This window comes from Dipodomys ordii, unplaced genomic scaffold (assembly GCF_000151885.1).
Source record: "Dipodomys ordii isolate 6190 unplaced genomic scaffold, Dord_2.0 Scaffold15, whole genome shotgun sequence".
In the NCBI taxonomy this organism is placed as follows: domain Eukaryota; kingdom Metazoa; phylum Chordata; class Mammalia; order Rodentia; family Heteromyidae; genus Dipodomys; species Dipodomys ordii.
Window position 1 is genome coordinate 7,433,065 of NW_012267231.1, and position 21,324 is coordinate 7,454,388.

At 45.4% G+C, this 21,324-nt stretch overlaps 1 protein-coding gene across 1 annotated transcript in view; it reads right to left on the bottom strand.

The window, feature by feature from the left end:
- Positions 1-21,324, bottom strand: part of Igf1r (insulin-like growth factor 1 receptor) — a 223,329-nt gene that overhangs the window by 32,698 nt on the left and 169,307 nt on the right. Inside the window, exons 3-8 of the mRNA XM_013012046.1 lie at positions 16,939-17,251; positions 13,614-13,765; positions 11,775-11,919; positions 4,077-4,291; positions 2,128-2,254; positions 705-943 (exon numbers count right to left, since the gene is read on the bottom strand). Of these exons, the coding sequence (XP_012867500.1) occupies positions 705-943; positions 2,128-2,254; positions 4,077-4,291; positions 11,775-11,919; positions 13,614-13,765; positions 16,939-17,251 (1,191 nt within the window). The remainder of the gene's footprint in view (positions 1-704; positions 944-2,127; positions 2,255-4,076; positions 4,292-11,774; positions 11,920-13,613; positions 13,766-16,938; positions 17,252-21,324) is intronic.

A 21,324-nucleotide genomic window follows, 5' to 3' on the forward strand; every position in this document is an offset into this window, starting at 1 on the left:
TGCAGGTGCTGTTTCTAGAGATCGTGAAGATAATGTGAAAAGGAGAAGTATTTTTCAGGTACCTCAGCTCTTTTCTACATAATGGAAACCCAAATGACTACAGAATAAATACTGGAAAACCACAGAGTCACAAGAAGCAAATGGCACACAGATCAGCAAAGCTTCAGCTCCTAGTAAAACATCACAATAAATACGAGTGGCCAGAGAAGGCTGGATCTTGCTTGGGCCTTCTAAGGACACCAGCCCAGCACCCTGGGCTTCCAAGCAGGAAGATAGCTGAAGAGGAGGGTACCAGGACACAGGACACAGCACAGAAAAACTTCAGGTGTCAGCAGTTAGTAGTACAGTAGAATACAATACAATACTACTGTTAGGTGTTTAGTTAGTAGTATTGCAGAATAATATACAGTATTACCAATAGGTGTTGTTAGTAGTACTGAAAAATACAATACAGTACTGTTAGGTGTTTAATTATTAGTATTACAGAATGATATTCAGTACTACTGCTAATAGTTCATTTGTTAGTACCGCAGAATACTATAGAGTACCCTGGTCAGGTGTTTAGTTGGTAGTACTGCAGAGTACAATATGGTAGTAGAAACACAATAGGCATATCTGATAGCTTACAACCATACCTGTCTACATCATAACATCAAACCCTGAAAGCTGGGCAGGGAGCGGCTCGTGGGCCATGCTGCCGATACCTGAAGCATTGGTGCGAATGTATAAGATTTCACTCTTGGCCCCACGGATGTGGTCATTCTCTACCATGGTGAGGGTCACGGCCTTGACGTAGACGGCATATTGTGTCCAGGGCTTCAGCCCCTGCAGGAGAATGCCGGGCTCCTTGTCTTTATTGTTAGGGAGGTCCACGTCTACCATGTTCCAGCTGTTGGAGCCACAGGCATCCTGTCCATCATATTCTGTGACGTTTTTAAAGGGTCTGAAAGACAACCAATCAAGTACAGAGAATGTGTTTGGGCTCTCACATCAAAACACACTCTCCCCGCCCCCACTCAAGACCCTTTCCCAAGAGCTGAGCATGCCACATTTTCTCTAGTAGGAATTCCAAAGAAAATAATCACGTTAGATTTATATAGAAGAACAAAATTAGACAACTAGACATGGGGGTTCACTGGTCTACAGAAATGAATACTCCAACTCCACAAACACAAATTCTGCGGTTACTGGGATTCAAAATATGGGTCTTTAAATGGACACGCAGAAAGCCGGGCACCAGTGGCTCACGCCTATAATCCTAGCTACTCAGCTGAGATCTGAGGATCTCAGCCAGCCTGGGCAGAAATAATAGTCCATGAGATGCTTATCTCCAGTTAACCACTAAAAGCCAGAATTGGAGCTATTACTCAAGTGGTAGAGTGTCAGCCTTGAGTGAAAAAGCTGAAGGATAACACCACAGGTTCTGAGTTCAAACCCCAATAAAAAAAAAAAAATTAAAAAAAAAGGAAAGACTGAGACAAAGGAGATCTTCAGCCAATAAGAGTATTTCCTGACTGCCAGGCAAGTAAACAGTGTCTGATGGCAGAAGAAAACCTCCCAGCAGCTTTTGGGAGAAGTCACAAGAGGCTGGAGACATGGAGGCTGGTCTGTCTTATTTCCTCTTTTCTTGTTGGAGAGTTCATGACCCAGAGCAGAGATGGAGGAGACTGCCATGCATATAATGACCAGATAAGACAATGGACCAAATCCAGGGTGAGAGCAAAGACAGCAGTGCATTCTGGGAGTGTTTCTGGAGAAGAGCATGGTGGGTACAAACTCTCAAACAGTATTTTAACCAATCCTCAAGTCTCACCTTTGTGACAGTTGGGTGTGACCTAATTCTCAAAAAAAAAAAAGACTCTCAACCTTTCTTCCTTTAGGATGAATGTACTCAGACATTCCTAGTGAGTCACTAAAGAATGAAACACTTCAAGCTAACGGTTTCTTATCAGTTGGGCTGTTGGTCACATGACAGCTAGGGAGGGCACTGAGGAGGAAGCAGGTTCACTTGGCTCAGTCCATGGAGACCATGCTGACTCCCTGTTTGGCCAACACAGGCGCAGACCAAAGGACTGGTTGCCCACACTCCCAGCCCTGCTGAATGGAGCCACAGGGCAGAGAACTCACGCCTCCTTGTAGTACACGGTGAAGCTGATGAGGTCCCTGTAGTCCGGGGGCCGGTACCGGTGCCACGTGATGATGATGTGGTTCTTCCACGTGGTGGTAGAGGTAAAATGCAGGACGTCACTTTCACCTGGGGCACAGAGGCACACCGTGAGTGTGACAGAGTGTGACGGTGTGTGAGTGACGGTCAGTTGGCTTTCTCCACAGCTGGTTGTCATGCTCACTGCTTGTCTGGACTTGGGAGGGAGCTGTCTTGTTTTCTACTAAGCAGTTTCCTGGAGAAACTGGGTCCATCCTAAGCTTTAGTTCAGGCAGATTAGGGGCCTCTTGCTCAGGAAATGAATTGGGACACAACCCTCTGATTGATTCTTAACCTGTGTTGAGTAGGGCCACGTCATGAAAGAAGTGGCCTAACCTTTCTGCCAATCCCTAAGTTGCTGGCAGCCACAGGGGCCTGGCTAAGCCAATCTACAAGCTGGCCTGAGTCTTCTGTGAGAGGCGTGGGCCTGTGCTGCAGGTGTGAGACCCCGGTGAGTTACAGAAAAGAGCTTTTGTCACTCCAACCTGGGTATGAAGCTGCAAGGGCACAGCACTCCTTGGAGTAAATGGAGCAAAGCCCAGGCAAGCCTTCTGTGCTCTATGGCTGGTGTCCCCTATCCAGTGACCTACGGGAGCTACCCCGTGCCCTTCTTGTTTTCTGTTCCAACTACCATGAGAACCCCAGGAAGACAGAGGATGACAGCCCCCAGGGAGACACAAGGCTCTCCAGTGGAAGTGGGATAATGAAGGCAACAAGATATTCAGAAACCTTTTTGGGCATATAAATGTACTTGAGTAAAATCTGGTAACATGCGGAAGTTACACTTCTGTTGTCATTTAGAGAGAAAACTTGGACAGTGCTTCAAAGGGAAGGACATGGCGGCTGCATTCTTAGCCTCCCAGGTCAGGCTGGCTGACTCTTAAGGGCAAAAGCACTCTGAATATGCTCTCACACACCCGCTCCTGCTGTGGTCTGAATGAGAGCAAGCCAGGAATTAGGCAGTAAGGGCAAAGGCCGTGAATGCTCTCCACCTCTAATTCCTCCTGCGGACACTGCCTACCTTAAGCAATTCAGACTTGTGTCATGTGTCTGTGTAAACCACCCTTGATCATATAGGTTACTCTTCTCCCCCTCACCCCCAAACACTATAAAGTGGAAGTTAGTGGGGCAATTTGTTTTTATAATCCTAACCAGCCAAATTGAGCCATAATACACTGTTGTTTTGAGACAGGATCTTTCTAGGTAGCTATTCCTGGCCTACAACTTGCTGTGTCCCCCAGCCTGGCCTCAGATTCATGATCCTCTGCCTTATGGCTGGGTTTATAGCCAGGTACCAACATACCCCAAAGAACCATAACACGTTTAAAGGCAGCTTTCCATACAGGGTGAGAGGAGAGAGATGGAATAGTTAACATCCAGCATGGAATACTCTCGGAGAACGGCTGTTCTAACAGAGGTTGAACTCCAGGTCTGGATGACTTTAAAACTGTATCACCAGAGCCAGGTGACAAATGTACTGCTCATAATTGAAAACAGCTTATGGACTTGAGGATGTAGGCTTACTCCTCCTTCTTTGCATTGGGGATGCAGAGCAAAGGAGAGATCTGGGGAGCATGTGGCACACGGGGGTTCGCCATGGCAGGGTTTCTTCTACCCAGAAGCCTTTGCTCCATTCTAAGGGAGAGCCAGGCAAGGCTGGCTGGGCTGTTCAGGCTTGTCTTTAACTAATACCTGGGGTATTAACTATGAAAGAGAGATGTGAAATGAAGGTGTTAGTGAAGGAGGGGTCCACTGAAGTGACGAGGGGCTCCCCAGGAAAGCTAGCCCCCCCCCACTGGAAGAGTCTGGGGTTATCCCAGCTGGGAAAGGGTTGGGGTGGGGGGAGCACAGTGTCTTGGAGGCGGTCACTCACAGGAGGCTCTTTCCCCATTGTTCCTAGTGTTTATGTCCCCTTTGCTCTGGCGTCCTTTCGTCCCCGTCACTTCCTCCATGCGGTAAATTTCGGAAACACACAGCTTGGGGTTGAATGCAAAGTACATCTTCCCCGATTTGATGGTGAGGTTGCGGTGGTCCCAGTCCCACAGCTGCTGAAGGTTCTGGTTATCCAAGACGTAGAAGGAGTAGTTCCTGCAGCACAGATAGCCACATTTGTCAGTCAGGGGATACAGATCTTCTACAGGTCCGACAGGCTCTTACCAACAAGAGAACTGCTTAGTGGCACACAGCCGCCATTAACACTGGCAACAGCGAAAGTCAGGGACACATACTGAAATCCAGAGGACACATCCAAGGATGCTCCTCAAATCAGTCGCTAGAAAAGCCTTTGGGTGTTTTTTGTTTTGTTTTTTTGTTTCTCAGGTACATACATGCACTTGAAACAAGTCCCCAGAGAGCAGATATGCTCCACTACCCAACCTGAACAGCTTAAGTATTTGCTGCGGACTTTCCCACTATCGTCTGTGGAAGGAAAACCTCCCTGAGCCCCGTCGGCAGGGCAGGAAGGAATGGGAGCCAGACAAGGGGCGGGCAGCATCTCCCCAAACTGGGGGCCCACAGACAGTCGGGGCACCCCCAGCCTGAGCCTCATTCAGATGAAAGACCAGTTACAGTTTCAATGCTACCCAGCAGCCTTCAACAATTCTTTGAGCATCAGCAAGGGAGTACAGACCAGGAGGGAGCTCAGAGGCAGGTCTCTAAGTGCTTCGAATAGCACCCAGTTGTTTACTCTGTGACATCTGAGCTCTCTATTGCTGTTAAGAGTCTTAATATCCAGAGGAATCACTGAGCCCTGCAAGCCTCAAGTCTCAGTCCTCCCTAGGCACTGGGCCCTCTGCACACAGACCGAGGGCAGAGTGCTATGGATACAGGGCTTAGTGAATCAGCAAACAAGTCCACAGAGCCTAAAGGTAATTTGCAACTCCATTCTCTAGCCTCTGGATACGTTAATGGTCACCAAAGGAGTGGCAGAAACTTGCAAGTCAATAATCCTTTCAGAAAGAGCTCTTTAACATGACTCTCTATGCCCAGATGTCCCATTGGATCCAGCTGCCATACAAGGCTGTGAGTCCTAGGGCAGTCTGGATCTACTGCCCCAGGGAACAGAGCCCACACAAGTCTAAACATAAGTTTACTCTGAGAGCCCTGACTGAAGAGTCCAAAGTTAGTGTTAGCGCCCATCTCAAGCTCCCAGGACAAAATCTTGTTGTGGAGAAATATCCAGGCTGAATGCAAGGACCCACTAATCAGGTCAAGTTTCCATCTTAGTTCAGGACTAGACCTCTTTTAGTAAAATAATTTTACTAGGAGGAAATAGAAATACCTTCTGAACAAAATATCCTCCCCCTAAGAAGGAAGAATGAATTACAAATTAGGAATCTGACAAATGAAAGGCAGGCACAAGGAACTATGTATATATAATTAAATATATATATTATTATTAAATATATATGTTATATATTTCCATGTGCATGTATATTTATTACATATATGATTAATCACTTTGAAAAGCATATTTATCTTTTTAAAGTAAACACAAACTTAAAAAAAATACAACAATGAGAAGCCTGGGAGCTAGTTGTTACAGAGCCTGTGGAAGGTAAAGGAAAAGAATAAAATCCTTATTAAAATAGTAATCAAGCAGTCTGAGGAATTATCAGTCAATGCGGCTCTCGTTTTGCTAGCCCCTAGCTTGAAGTTCTGTTTCCCTGCCTAAATTCCTTCCAGGATGAGGTGAGAAGTATAAAACAAAACAAAACAAAACAAAAAAAACCCAAAAAACACTAGCAAGCCAAGATCTGTCTGTACATCTTCAAAACACAAATAGACTTAAATTTTTATTGTTTCCTAAAGGAAATGACTAGTTAAGACAATGACTCAGTAAATGTAATTTTCTAAACTGTTTCTAAGTTCATTGCCTCTGCATTCACAGCATACTTCTTTAAAAATTATTATTTGGTGTTGTTTTTTCTTTTGCTTACATTTCCACAGGCTCTGTGATGCTTGGGTTTGGTTGATATTGGTATACTGGCTGTCAGCCTTCTCAGTAGTCAAAATCTATCTATCTATGTATCTATGTACTATCTATGTATCTATCTATGTATCTATGTACCTATCTATCTATCTGCCTACTACCTACCTACCTACCTACCTATATGCTTTGGTTATTACATAGGTTCCATCTGTGGATCAGCTGGGGTGACTGGGGACACCCTAAAGGGCATCAGCATGTCATTTGTGATTTGGGGTGACCATTTTGGGTCTGATCTCACTTTTAATTAACAGTGCCAGCAGCAGAAAGTGTGGGAAGGCCAAGGGTGCCATAATTTCTAGATCTCTGAGTCGTTACTTGGAAGATAGCCCCAGGAATCAGGTTTGGAGCATTCCACTTGGCAATCCCCAAAGATTAGATCTATCTGAGTCTTATCTCCACCTTGCATGAAGTAAAAAAACTCCAGGCAGTTTTTTTTTTGTTGTTGTTTTGTTTTGGTTTCTCCCACCTGGAGTTTTCTTCAGCTGCAAATAGGAGGTTTCTTCTCTGCTCTCTGCTGGCCAGGTGGAAGAATCGGATGAGCTAACTATGAAAGCACACTGAGAGCTTTGAATCACCTCACAAAGGTGTGAGATGACCTGCTCTGCTCTGTGAAGTGTCAACGAGCCACAGAACAAAGTCACCGAGGACAGGCGAGTCCTGTGCGGTGACACCGAGGGGCTGAGCCCGTCCTGTGGGAATACGAAGGGACATTCCTCCTCTCTGCCCCTGCAAACTCTGGCTGACATACTGGGATAAAAAAAAAAAAAAAACAACCTGCAAATATATAACCCATAATTCTGTTTATTTCTTGGAGAAAACTGCTGGCAGCTGTCTCTAGAGGGCATCAGAACCCAGCACACAGAGGCTGCCGTGGGCACTGACAGAGGCGGTGGCCTCACCACACCCCTGGAACTCATCTGCAGATGGCTGGTTTGCACCATCCTAAGTCCAAGATTACACCATTGGTGACAGTTCAGCAAAGGAGGAACTGTATGTTCAGATGCAGTAGCACCAGATGCTCAGAAAATGTTTCTTCTTTGATGAGTATTTTTTTTCTTTTTGTTTTTTAAATATCTTTACTACTTGGGTGCTGGTGGTTCATGCCTGGGATTCTAGTTACTGAGGGGGCTGAGATTTGAGGATCATAGTTTAAAGCCAGCCTGGGCAGGAAAATTGTGTGAGATTCTTATCTTTAATTAACCAGAAAAAAAAAAGGCAGAAGAGGTGTGGCTAATGTGGTAGAATGCTGTCAACTTTGAGCAAAAACAAAAAACTAAAGGACAGCACTAAGACTCTTGGAGTTCAAGCCCCAGTATTGATACACACTCAAAAACATAAACTTTACCAAAGTATAATTGGCCACCAAAATTTTTACTCTTGGTAAATATACCAGCTCGCGAGCCTCGGTGGATCTCTATGGCCATCCATCACCACCACTACCAGCTCACCCGCACCTCAAAGGTCCCTCATTCCTGCTAGTGCTCAATCTCTACTTCTAACCTCTAGCCACCACCATCCACTGTTCCCACAGTTGGCTATTCTCTTGTCTTTTCTAGAAGCTATATATCAAGAGAATCACAGGAACCAGTCTTTTTGGGTCCTTTTGTTTTCACTAAGCCTAATGACTCGGATGTTCCCACATGCTACTACATGTTTTATATACGCCATTCCTTTTTATTCTTGAGTAATATTCCACTGTACCATATTTTGCTTACCCATCCATCTGCTGATGAATATTGAGTTTCTAATGGGCTGAGATTTTTGTAGGGGGGGGTGCTATTACAAATAATACAGCTACAGGGGCTGGAAAGGTGGCTCAGCGGTAGAGCGCTTGCTTTGCAATGCATGAGGCCCTGGGTTCGATTCCTCAGCACCACATAGGCAAAAAGAAAAAAAGCCGGAAGTGGCGCTGTGGCTCAAGTGGTAGAGCGCTAGCCTTGAGCCGAAGAGCTGAGGGACAGCACCCAGGCTCAGAGTTCAGGCCCCACGACCCAACCCCCCCCCAAAAAAACCAAAACAAAACAAATAATATAGTTACAAATATTTACCTACTAGTCTTGCATGGGCATGTTTCCATTTCTTTCTGAGTAAATTCTGGAATTGCCGGGCCATATGGATATATATATACATGTACACATATTTTTAACATGCAGCTATATTTCAGCTTATTCTTAGAGCTGCAAGAGGGTAGCATGAGGCACTGAGTGTTGTAAAGTGATTAGGGACACAGTATGGAGGCATTTAAGTGCATCTAACCTACACTTTTCTGTATTTTTATTTAAAAACTAAACTATCCTTGGTAGCACCAAAAAACTTGAAACTTTTAACTTCCTGTTGATATGGTGGCATCAATGAACAAAACTGTCCAACTAAGGGGATTTTCCAGATAACAGAAATATTTTCTCTCTTATTCAAGAAAGAAATCTCATGTATTAGATTACACCATCAGTTTCCTTTGCCAACAGCAGAAAAACCTTGATTTTCTTACTATTTCATGTCATTTATCTAGAAACACACACCATGTTATGCAGGGCCATGTCCTCTGGGACATAATGTGTAAGTCTGACACAAATCAAAGACTACACTCTGGGCTTTGGTCTTAGTGATGGATCATCCTGGTTCTTGTTCTGATGGCAATCTGCCTCTCCCTGTTACTGGACTGAAAAGCAGGTAACAAGACTGGCTTGTAGTGAGTGTAAGCTCAAGGTACATAGAATGAAGGATGCAGGAGTACTACTCGAGGGAAAATGATTGCGCTCTTGTTGTGGATGGCATGGAAATCTCATTTCACTTTTTGGGAGGGCGTTTGGTGACATCTTGGAGACCCAACACTGGAAGAATGATTGAAGGAAGAATGATTCCAGTCTCCATCAAAATAAAAAGCCTACAGAACTTCAATCCAATGGAACCACATGTAAACAATTATTTGTGCTCTCACTGGCTGTAGGACAAGTTCAAGAAATATAGTACATTAAGACAGCAGAGTAACAAGAATATGGACATACACACACAGCTCCAAGTTCTCTGAATCAAAAAATAGGCATGGGAAGGACACAGTACAAGGATACGTAGTACAATGGTTTTCAGCTTTTGTGGCAGGCTGATAGTACCCAAAAATCCTTAAAGAAGTTCACACTGGGCACTGGTGGTTCACACCTGTAATCCTAGCTATCCAGGAGGCTGAAATCTAAGAGTTGATGTCTAAAGCCAGAATTAGGCAGAAAAGTCCACGAAAATCTTATCTCTAATCAACCAGCAAAAAGCTGGAAATAGAGCTGTGTGGCTCAAGTGGGAAAGTGCCAGCCTTGAGCAAGAAAGCGAATAAACAGTATGAGGCCCTGAGTTCAAGCCCTAGCACTCACACAAGACAAAAAAAATTCTTATTTCCTGCATGGCAGGCTCAACCGTTGAATGAGTTGGGTATCAGGACCCCTTCAAACCTCCTCATTCTGCCCTGGTAATTATAATGTATTGCAATGTTTGGGGAGCACTGGGAGACAAGTTTTCTTGGTTTAAAAATCAACAGTACACTGGAATTAAAATTCAGACAGCTCGGCTTACACTCTAACTCAGCAGCCTTGAATGTGTCTGTGGCCTTTCTAAATTATAACCTTTGCTCATAGGTAGCTCACCACCACCTCAGGTCACCCTAGTACCATCAACCTTGCCAGTACTGTTTGACAAACAAGCCTCAGGATGCCCAAACTTGCTGCCTTTGCTCCTGCCCTTTCCCCGACTGCCCGCCTTTAATCTCTGATGCTACCGCTTCTTGGAAGCCTGTGTGATCCTTACCACCAAGACACCTCTCTTCTGTTCCCCGGGGGCGCATTCCTGTCTTTCCACTGAAACACTCAGAAAGCCGTGCTTTGAATTCTCATTTATCTGTTCACAACATCCATTTCTTCTACTCCTCTCTGACTTTCTACCTCTTTTTATTTTTTAAATCAGTATATATGAGTTACATAAAGGGGTTTCACTGTAATGTTTTCATAGATACATATAATGTGTTTTGATCACCTCCACCCCCTCTATTACTCTCTTATCCTTTCCTCACCATTTTAAAAGCAATCTTGAATTGTTTTTTAAAAAATCTCTTTTCATAGCTGCTCTCCAGTCCCTCTCTCCCTCTTCTTGTGCCCTCCCCAACTCTCTCCCTACTGGTCCCTCTGTAAAAGTGCTCCTGTGAACAGTCTTTTTTTTTTTTTTAAAGTTCTAGATCTACATAAATTAGTGGTTCCTCTTGGCTTTCTCCTCATTGCCCATTGCTTGCTCAGTCTGGGAAAGAACAACCCACCAAAACCCACATGTAGACTTAAGCAGCAAGCATATTCCACAGCTACCAATCTGCCAAAGAAAAAAAGTGGTTGCTGATCTGAGAGATTTCCAAACGCCGGTCTACTGGGAGGAAGGGGGAGAACCCTAGGGGTTAAATTCATTTTAAAACTTAATACAACCACCTGAAGCCAGCACTTCAGAGCCCCAGTGTGGGGGCAGTTTCTGTGGACTTGCAACAAGAATGAAGATTTTTCTAAAGATTCAGGGCCCTGAGCGGGGAGCGCAAGGCAGTCTTTAGAGAGAGGGAATGAAGAGCAGCTCACTGCTCCCTCTCTAGCTATGATCAGATGATGGAATTTTAAGAATTTAAGACTGATCAACAGTCAGGCTGAGAAAAACTAGGATGTTATAGGGAAACCCTGACGTGGTAACTTTATCCAACTGGGACAGAGAAAACAGCCAGGACGATCTTTCCCATGGCCTTCCCACCTCCCCCCACCCCTCCAGCCCCTCCAAATGAATTTCTTACATTCTTTTTAGAGGAACTTCACTCCTTAATTTTATTTCAAAGTATTAGGCTTAAAAGCCGGGCAAGAGCTCTATTTAAAAGAGGAAATGTGCAAAGAAATGAACCAGCCGAACAAAAGGTACACTGGGGCTAACAGCTGGGGCGGAAACATGCGAGCAGTAAGCACCAGCTGTTGCCCTCTGGTGAAAAGCTCACCCCTGCTTTCAAACCACATCACACAGCCCGTCTCTGCAGAAGTCAAAAATTCTACCAAGAGTGCCGATCCAAGAAGCTAATCAATAAAAACAATTTGGGGAAACCGAGATTTTCTTCATGACAAACCTGTCTTAACACTTTCGACTCTTCGGTTCTGATCTTTTAACAGACGGATGATTTTGACAGTGGAGGACAACATCTCAGGGAAGAGAAGGGTCACGTGACCAAGGACTCCATTAGGAGTTAAGTGTGTGAGACTGACTACTGTCACTCCTGGCAGGAAAAGCCCCAAAGCTGCGACCTCACAGGCCAGCTTAGATTTGCCATCCCAGACTGAAGCATCTGGAATCAGAATGAAAACATTTGTTTCCCCAAACAGCATCATCCTGAGGGGTAGAACCAGGGCCTTACACAATGCCCTGCCCTGGGCAGTCAGTTACCACCAATCTAACAGGGCTCATTTCATGGCTTCTTCCCTTCTATGGAGGAGGGAAGGTCTCTTACCTGGGTCCTACACTTTACAAGCAGGTCACTTACGCTGTAATTAATCATGGCTCAGAAAATGGTCGGGGAGCACTTACCCTTCCAGCTGCTCCTCTCCTAGAATATGGCGAAGGTTTTTGAGGAAGGACAAGGAGACCAGGGCGTGCGAATGGCGGATCTTCACGTAACCCGTCACCACCTCAATGAGCCCCATGAAGGTCTCCAGCTCCGAAGCAATGTTATCTACAATGAAGTGGGGGACTGGGTCACAAAGTGGCCACTTGGTATTCTGGGGGACATATGCTGGAGTGCCATCATCAGGTATGGAGGATAATTCAGTGGCAGGTCTTGTTCTGGGGGGAGCCCAGAGCCATACCCAGGATCCCGGCACAGGACCCAGCATCCCCTCACCCCCGCAGCCACCTCCAATCATAAAACACACCTCCTTAGCTTTGACTTTCAAGAATACTCCTGGGTCAAGGCCTCTGAGGCAAGGGAAAACATGTTTCCAGGAGGCTCCCGAACTGCAGTTCCCAGGCTGATTAACAGAATGTAAAATCATAAATACCAGACTCACAATTAGCTAAGGCTGACAGATCCAGGGACCGCCTTTTAATAGGCTCTGTCAACAGAGCGCTGCCTCCGCAGCACAGGGCATGGCTGAACAAACATTTCCCCAGTCTCATTATCAACAACAGCCTTCGCTCCCCCCCAAGGCACAGGCACCCAGAGCTCATGCTGGTGGCTCAAGCCTATCATCTTAGCTATTTCGGAGGCTACTTCTGAGGATAGTGGTTCAAAGCGAGCCCAGACAGAAAAGTCCACGAGACGCTTATCTCTGATTAACCAGAAAAAATAAAAGCAAAAAACAAAAAGCAAAGCAAAACAAAAAGGTCAAAAAAGCAGAGGTGTAGCTCATGTGGTAGAGCACCAGTCTTGAGTTTAAAAAAAAAATAAAAAAAGATAAGCAAGAGTATGGGGCCTTGAGTTCAAGCCCCTCTACTGGCACCAAAACATTGAAAATACTATTTATTGAAACCAATTCCAGGAAATGGAAATATGGTGTGGCCTGGGTTTTTTTGGTTGTTGTTTTTTGTTTGTTTGTTTTCTGTCTTTTGCAGAGGGCAGGAGAGTCTCAGACATGAAGGAAAGGTGAACAAATGCAGGCAGGACACTGAGTAGACACTACGTGGGAAATGAACTATGTATCTTGAGGGCAGGAACAGGAGGGGAAAACTAGGGAAAAAGGAAGGAGTAACATTGTCCGAAAAGAAATGTACTCATAACCTGACTTATGAAACAGGAATCCCTCTGTACAATACCTTAAAAATAACTGTAAAATTATATTAAAAAAAAAAACATTGCCCTCCAGGGACGATTCTCTGGATGGGTGAAGTCTCACTATCTCCCTTTCAAATAAACTTATTGTTTACTTAACATTCTTTTAACATTAAAAAGAACAACTCTTCCCTTTGCTCAGGCCCCTCAATATATCCAAGGAAGCCAAACTCTTGGGACTTGAAGCGGTATGGACCTAGCTACAGCTGGAGCTGGCTGAGTCATGTCTCCCATCCATCCAGTCTCCTCTGGGGTTTGAATGTGCTGCTCATGTGCCTCTCTTGGGAAGAAGATGACCAATGGAAAAATAGGAGATGACCCCTCTTGAAGAAGGAAATCCTATGCCAATGGCTAAAACACAGACTGCCTTTCAATCTGCTTTTTCTTTTTTTAAATCTCTTGAGTGAAACCCAAAAGAGAGATGTCATGTACGAGGTTTACTTGCATAAAGTTTCTTTAAACCCCTTTTCTATTTGCGACTCAGAGACAGGATTGGGGGGTATGGACGAGCGGGGGGGGGGTGGAGGGAAGGAAACCATCAACCAAAGTAAACCAAAAGTACATTCAACCATTTGTCTAGTCAGGGGTAGAACACTTACTGCCTCGTCGGATATTAATGAGCAAATTTCCCCGGAAGATGGTGCATCCTTGGAGCATCTGAGCAGAAGTAACGGAGTCGATAGTTTTTGTCTTCTTTTCTTCCTCTCCACAAACCTTGGGGCAAGGACCTTCGCAGGGGATACAGTACATGCTGTTGAACCACAAACAAACAAAGAGAATTAAGTTTGCCTTCTTGCATGAAAAAAACTTTCAAGAATAAGCCAGAAGTTGCATTTGTACAGCACGCAGGACCAAATGCAGAAATGTCAAGGGCTCACAAGGAAGCTCACTGGACCTCAGGCCCACCCAGAATAAACCATGTCTTAGTTGTCCCCCATAGGGGAAAGTGCCTACAAAGGAAAAGTGTATTGCTTATTTCTAGACAAAATATGCAATCTATCATGGGAAGCATGTGTGGACCATAGGCTGCTCCCTACTAAGCCAGCTGGTTCCATGTGGGAGACAGGCTGGCAGGAAGGAAGCTCTGGGGGCTGGAACTAGAGGAGAATAGAGTTGTTCTGATGTTGTGGCCTGGGCAGCCTTCACCTGCACAGCAGAGGGCTTGCTGGAACAGCCAGCAGGGGCAGCGGAAGAAGCAGTGTCTTTGCCATTCATTAACCAGTCTGATTTTCCTGCGGTCTGTGTGGCAGCAAAGCCCAGTGAGAGATTCCCAAAAGGCATCTGTATAGTACAGAGCCGTCATTTTCTTGCAAAAGCACAACTGAAAATTATTTCTTGACAGTGTTTTTGCAGAAACGTGTAAATTGATCCAAATGTTGTTTTTGCTGCACATACAATAAAAGCAGGGAATTTCCATTACTTGGTAATGCGCTCCTATTTCAAAATGCTATCTCAAGCCTGGCACAAACGACCAAGAAAGTCAGGGAAAAAGTAAGGCGGTCATTCTTCCTGCTTACCTACCATTATTTAGGAAAGAGTGGGCAAAATGCTAATGCAACAGCTGGATCTTTGGGATTATAGCTGTCTATAGGAATCAGGATAGAGAAGATGGGTCACTCACCAAACAAGATAAATAAGAATCTTATGGGAATTATTTAAAATACAGTGGTAAGTTGGAAAAACCATTAGATTGGCAGGATGGTTCTCCAATGGTCTTGTGAAAATTCCATGAAGAAAGAACAATTAAGAAAAACAGTGGGAGTTATAGGTGTTTTCAGTAAAGTCTTCCCCTTGCCCTAGAATGTTATTTCTTACCCAAGGAAAAGATATATTTTTGTTTTTGTGCTACTCATGGAGCTTGAACTTGGGGCTTGGATGCTATCCCTGAGCTTTTTTGCTCAAGCCTAGCTCTTTACCATTTGAGCCACAGCTCCACTTCCAACTTTTCAGTGGTTAAGTTGGAGATAAGAGTCATCTCACAGACTTTTTTGCCCTGGCTGAAATCACGATCCTCAGATCTCAACTTCCTGAGTAGCTAGGATGACAGGCATGAGCCATGAGCCACCAGACCCGGGGATATTGTTTAAACATAATTTCTCTGACATCTTCCTATTTCATGTTTAGAGAATGGGGGTCAAGGTTTCCAAAATATCCTGCAGTAAGTGGGCCTACCTAAAGAAGGGGTCAGGAAGATCCTCTTTGTGCTGAGATCACATTCAACGTTCTACATTCTAGCATGGGGAGGGGCTTTCTTTCAGCACTTTCTTTTCTTTTGGTCTTCTTTTTAAAAATTGACCCACATATCATATAATCCCTCCCAGACCTTCTGTTTCCTAACTAAAAGTTCTTATTTTGAAATTACCACTGCGCAGAAATTTACAAGCACAGGGTAGAGAGACCCACACACCCTTTGCCCAATTTCCTCCAGTGGTGGCTACAATCTTTCACACAGGTAATGCAATATCCAAACCAGAAAATGATCACTGGTGTGTGTCTGGAGTCCCGTGTCAACTTTCCACTTGTGTACAGTTGTGTCATTCTCCCCACTACCATACCAATACAGAGCTCTTCCAGCACCACAAAGGTCTCCGGAGTCGCCCACTCTTTCAGTCACTCCCTGCTGCACTGTCCCTAACTCCAATCTCTTTTCCATCACTATGACTTCATCATTTTGAGAACGCTGTATAGAGGGAATCGAGCAGTGTGTCAGCTTTGACATTGGCTTTCTTTACACAGCACAATGAAGGTGCTGTGTATTTCTGAGACTGGTTTCTTTTTATTACCCAGTAAGATTCCAATGCTTGCTTTGCTTCACTATTTACTTTTTTGTTTTGTTTGTTTCTTTTAAGTGGATAGAGTGAGCAGTGCTTAGAACTGAGCCCAGGACCTCAAGCATGCTAAGCTACTCCATTTTACTTGATTTTTTTTTTTGGTTTTGAGATGGGGTCTCACTATCTATGCCTGGGTTAGTATTGAATTTGTGATACTCCTGTTTCTGCTTTTTGGAAAGCTGGGGTTATAGATGTGAATCCCTAAACCTGGTACCATTTACCTGTTCTAGGATCCCTGAGTTGTGCCTGGGTTCTGGCTATTATATAAAAAGTTGCTATGAACAACTGTGAATATTTCTTTGGACACATGTTTTTGTTTGCCTGGGGTACATGTTCAGGTCAGCTCTGTTGCACTGTGGAGTTGGGTATGTGAGTTTCTCTCCCTCTTTTATTCAAGTACATTTAAAAAAAATTTTGAGCCACATACATTCCTTTGTGAAAACATCTAGGAATCACTGAACACTGCAAGAAAAAAAGTTATTGCAAGGAAGCACTTTTGATTATCTAGGTATAGACTAAGCATCCTCAAATTCATTCTGGAAGCAAAGACGTCTAAATAATACTTTAAAATATTTTCAAGCGCATGTCAAGGCCAAGCTGGGGATAGGAGGGTGGGGGGGGGGAGACAGCATTTATCATTTCTTGATGGTGTTTTATTTTTGGAGCCAAAAAGGTCATCCCTGTAGCTCTGGATAGAACTGACATGTTCAGAAACTCACCTCAGAGGGATTGAAAACAGAAACAAACACAACCCACAAAGCACAACAACAACAACATTGAAAAGGTACAATGTTCTCTTTTCTGCCCACTGTGGTGACCGGATACTTCCCGAAGTAGCCAAAGAAGCTGTATCTGCAGGTCAAAGCTGACACCGGGCCAGGGTCGTGGGCCAGCTGTCTCCTTCCCTGTCCTCCTCCCTCCCATCCTGTCCCCTCTCCTGCCCCCACTCCACCTCCAGGCCAGTGGGAAGCCTAGGCACCCCCCCTGTTCCAACCGGCCTGGGGTGTGCGCCCTCTGCCTCCCACCCTAGGCCGGGCCTGGGGTGTGCGCCCTCCTCTGCACCCCCTCCCCCCACGCAGCCGCGGACCCGCACCTCTGGGAGCCGTTGCGGATGAAGCCCGACGGGCACTCCTGCATGCAGGCGCCGTCGTGGATGACGAAGCCCTCCGAGTCGCCGCTCTCGGCGCTGGGGATGTTGGCGCAGGCGTCGCGGTCCACACAGCGCCAGCCCTCGAACTTGTAGGTGTCGGGCGGGCAGTCGGGCACGCACTCGCCGCGGTGGAAGTAGTGGCGGCAGGCCACGCACGCCGTGGCGTTGTCGGGCACCGTGCAGCTGCCCAGGCACTCGGCGTGGCAGCACTCGTTGTCCTCCGTGCACGCGCGCTTCCCGCACGCGCTGGGGCACACTGTGGGGGACACGGAGACAGGGGTGCGGTGAGACGGGGTGCCCCGGGGCCGGGGAGCAGGTCCCACCCTCCCAGGACCCCCCCAGGAGAGCGGGAGCCCCCCCCCACCATAACAGCACAGTACACACACACATACACACACACACACACACACACGCACACGCTGGGTGCTGCTGCTCACGCCTGTAATCCTAGCTACCCGGGAAGCTGCGATCTGTGAGGGTGGAGATCAGGTCTGCAGCCGGGCCTGGCAGCCCAAGGAGAGATTCTCATCTATTCCTCATCCAAAAGCTGGAAATGGGGCTGTGGGCTCAAGTGGTAAGAGCACCAGCTTGGAGCGAAATCAAGCCGAGACAGCTCTTAGGCCCTGAGATCAAGCCCCAGTACTGGTGCGTGCGCTCACACGTGCACACACACGGTACAATGCCCTCTGCATTTCACCCACAGTAGTCCCCTGCCCTCTTACACACTGGGGTTTACTTCAAGACCCCCCCATACCAAAAACCACTTACAGAACAGTTTCTTATCTATTTCTATATCATCTCTATCTATCTATCTATCTATCTATCTATCTATCTATCTATCTATCTATCTATCTATCCATCTCAATAAAGGTATATAGATGCCTATGTATGCCTATCTATCTATATATGTATATATCAATAGATATCTATGTGTATGTAGATATCTATACGTTTTCCTATCCATACACAGTGATGGTAAGGTTTAAAGGAGAAATGGAGCACAAAAGGAAGTTAATTTATAAACCAGAACAACTGTAAGGATGTATACTGTGAAGACAGTTACATCAGCTTGGTCTCTCCTGTTGAGAGAGTCAAGGCCGCATTCTCAGACCATGATTGGCAGCCGGGAACTGAGACCTGGGGGAGGGAAGCTCAGGGACAAGCGGACAGCTGTGCTCTCGTGCTGAAAGGCATCCATCACTAGCCTTTCTGCAGAGAAACCCTTCTTTATTCTGAACACCATTCAGCCACAATGAGGAACGATGAAGCCACTCAGGTTTACAACTTTCCCAGCACCGGGAGCTGGTCCTGCCATCCCAAATAAGCAGGACACTCTTCTCTGCACAACTCTTAACTATGAGATCACCAGCAAGTTGGGGCGACCATGTCTTTTAAGCGTCCACCTGCTATAGTGAGGGGAAACTCAGGCTCACCAGCCACCACACCCACCGTTCACCCCAGCCAGATGAGCTGACCTTGATTCCCCTAACAATGCTGTCATGATCACTCTCCACTGTGAGTCTTACTCATAAAGTATAAATCAACAGAATGGGAAATCTGGTTCACATTATACGTGCCCTACTTTTTTTTCCCCCCTGAGTTGGAGAACAATACAAAATTATTTACATATGTATATTTTTGACTCTGACATGCAATTCTGTGTGAAGATTTTATTACTATTTTTTCCTTATGAAAACACACGCGCAACAGACGTCAGTGATTACAGATAAGAGAAAACGAATATAAAGAACATGATGTAAACCCTTTTTAACAATGAACTGACAGTTTAACAAAATTAATGCTAGGAAGCGGAAACATGTTCTATCTAGGCAGGGTGAGACTTAAAGGAGGGAGAGACAAATGGAGAGAGGAAGGGTGGGCAAATACAGTCCTAATATCCAATGTAGCTATCTGAACATGGAAGCAGGTAACTTGAGGAGATGAGTAGGGTTGGGAGAGATGTGAAAAACAAAAACAGAATTGGTAACATTGATCAAGATGCATTATACTCAGAAATCAACATCTTGAACTGAAACCCCTTTGTACAAATACATGAGGATTAAACAGATCACGGAAGGCCATCAGTCTCTTTATTATCAACAGCTTTGCTGGAATCCTCCAATACCTTTTTTGTTTTTGTTGTTTTTTTTGGGGTGGGGTGGGGTGCTGGTACTGGGGGTTGAACTCAGGGCCTGGGCATCATCCCTTAGCTTTTCCCACTTAAGATTAGCATTCTACCAGTTAAGCCACAGCTTCACTTCTGACATTTTTCTGGTTAACTGGAGAAAAGAGTCTCATGGCCTTTCCTGTCTGGGCTGGCTTTGAACCATGATCCTCCTATCTTAGCCTCCTAACTAGCTAAGATAGTACCAGCTTGCCAAGACTGTTTCTTAAGCCATTCATGGAAACAGAGGCATGGGCAGGAAGACTGCAGTGAAAAGTCAACCTCAGGCAAAAATTGGAGGCCCTATCTGAAGAATAACCTACAAGTAAAAAGTGCTTGAGACAGGGTCACATGTCAGAACATTTCCTTAGCAAGCACAAAGCCCTGAATTTAAATTATACTACTACTACTAAAAAAAAAAAAAAGAGATAAAAAGAAACAATAAAAGAAGCTCGGTCCTCCTGACAATGAAATCACGAGGGCAATATTGAACAGCTTAGAGCTAGACTTAGAACTAGAGAGGGCTGGGAAGGTGGCTCAGTGGTAGAGCGCTTGCCTTGCATGCATGAGGCCCTGGGTTCGATTCCTCAGCACCACGTAAGAAAAAAGAAAAAAAGCCAGAAGTGGCGCTGTGGCTGAAGTGGTAGAGTGCTAGCCTTGAGTTGAAGAGCTGAGGGACAGCACCCAGGCCCAGAGTTCAGGCCCCACTAACGGACCCAAAAACAAAAACAAATCTTAGAACTAGAGAGGACGTTTTGTCTGTTGCACGCAGCTACACTCATCTCAAGTGAGCCACCCTTAAGTGAAGGACCTGTTGGTCCATGTCAGTTCATGACAGGGCTGGTTCTCAGTGGCTCTGCCTATTTTCAAGATTCAATAACAAGGAGTTAACTACCTGATCACACAGAAGAAAGAAGAAAGAAAAGAGAGGAAGAGGAGAAGGAGGAGGAGGAGGAGAAGCAGCAGAAGGAAGAGGAGGAAGCAGAAGAGGAGGAAGAAGAAAGAAGAATAAAAACGATATGTTAGCTGGGTACCACATCTGTAATCTTAGCTAGTGAGGAGGCTGAAAGCTGAGGACTGTGGTTTGAAGTCAGCCCAGACAGATAGACATGTAAGACTCCTATCTCCATTTAACCACCCCAAAGCAGGAAATGGAGATGTGGCTCAAGCGACAGAGTACTAATCTTGAATTTTTTTTTTTTTTAAAGCTAAGGTATAGCACCTAGGCCTTGAGCTCAAGTCATAACACAAAAATAAAATAAAGTAAATAATAGAATTGCTGCAGCAATGATACTAACAGCCTCTCTCCCCGACACACCCCCAATTCTGAGCCACTCTTCAGCCATCCACCACCATCACCCTTTATGGCTGGAAGCAAACAAAAACTGATTAGGCATCTTGCTGCCATGGCTGTGACTAAGAACCCCCTTCCCTTACCATGAAAAGAGAGAGCTATAAACATGAGGAGCATGGGCTGGGAAGGTGGCTCAGTGGTAGAGCACTTGCCTTGCATGCATGAGGCCCTGGGTTCGATTCCTCAGCACCATATAAGCAAAAAGAAAAAAGCCGGAAGTGGCACTGTGGCTCAAGTGGTAGAGCGCTAGCCTTGAGCTGAAGAGCTGAGGGACAGCACCCAGGCCCAGAATTCAGGCCCCATGACCAGACCAAAACAACAACAACAAAAAAAAAAACATGAGGAGCAACAGGCATTAAGATCAAATAGCTGTTCACTCAGTAAAAACTCTAGAGCATTTAAAGGAACAGGAAATCTCCCAGTGCACTTGCTTGTAATCAGCGATAGTCATAGGTAAATGCCGGGCTACCCCATGAATAGACATGACCATGTATGTACCCATTAGGTAGGCTTGGCATTTCCATCATTTCCCTGTAAATAGTGTGTCTAAACGGGGTCCCCTGAGCCCACCCAAAAGGGCAGGTTGGTGGGGGAGGGTAGCTTTGTTGCTAAGTAGTGAGGGGCTTCCAAATAAATTTTAATGAAGTTTAAAGTAGGTTAAGATTGTTTTCTTCTCCCTGCCCCGCCTCTCTTTACCTGTCTTGGAGCTTGAATTCAAGGCCTGGGCACAGTCCCTGAGCCTCTACCACTTGGGCCACCGCACTACTTTCTGGCGTGTGTGTGTGTGTGTGTGTGTGTGTGTGTGTGTGTG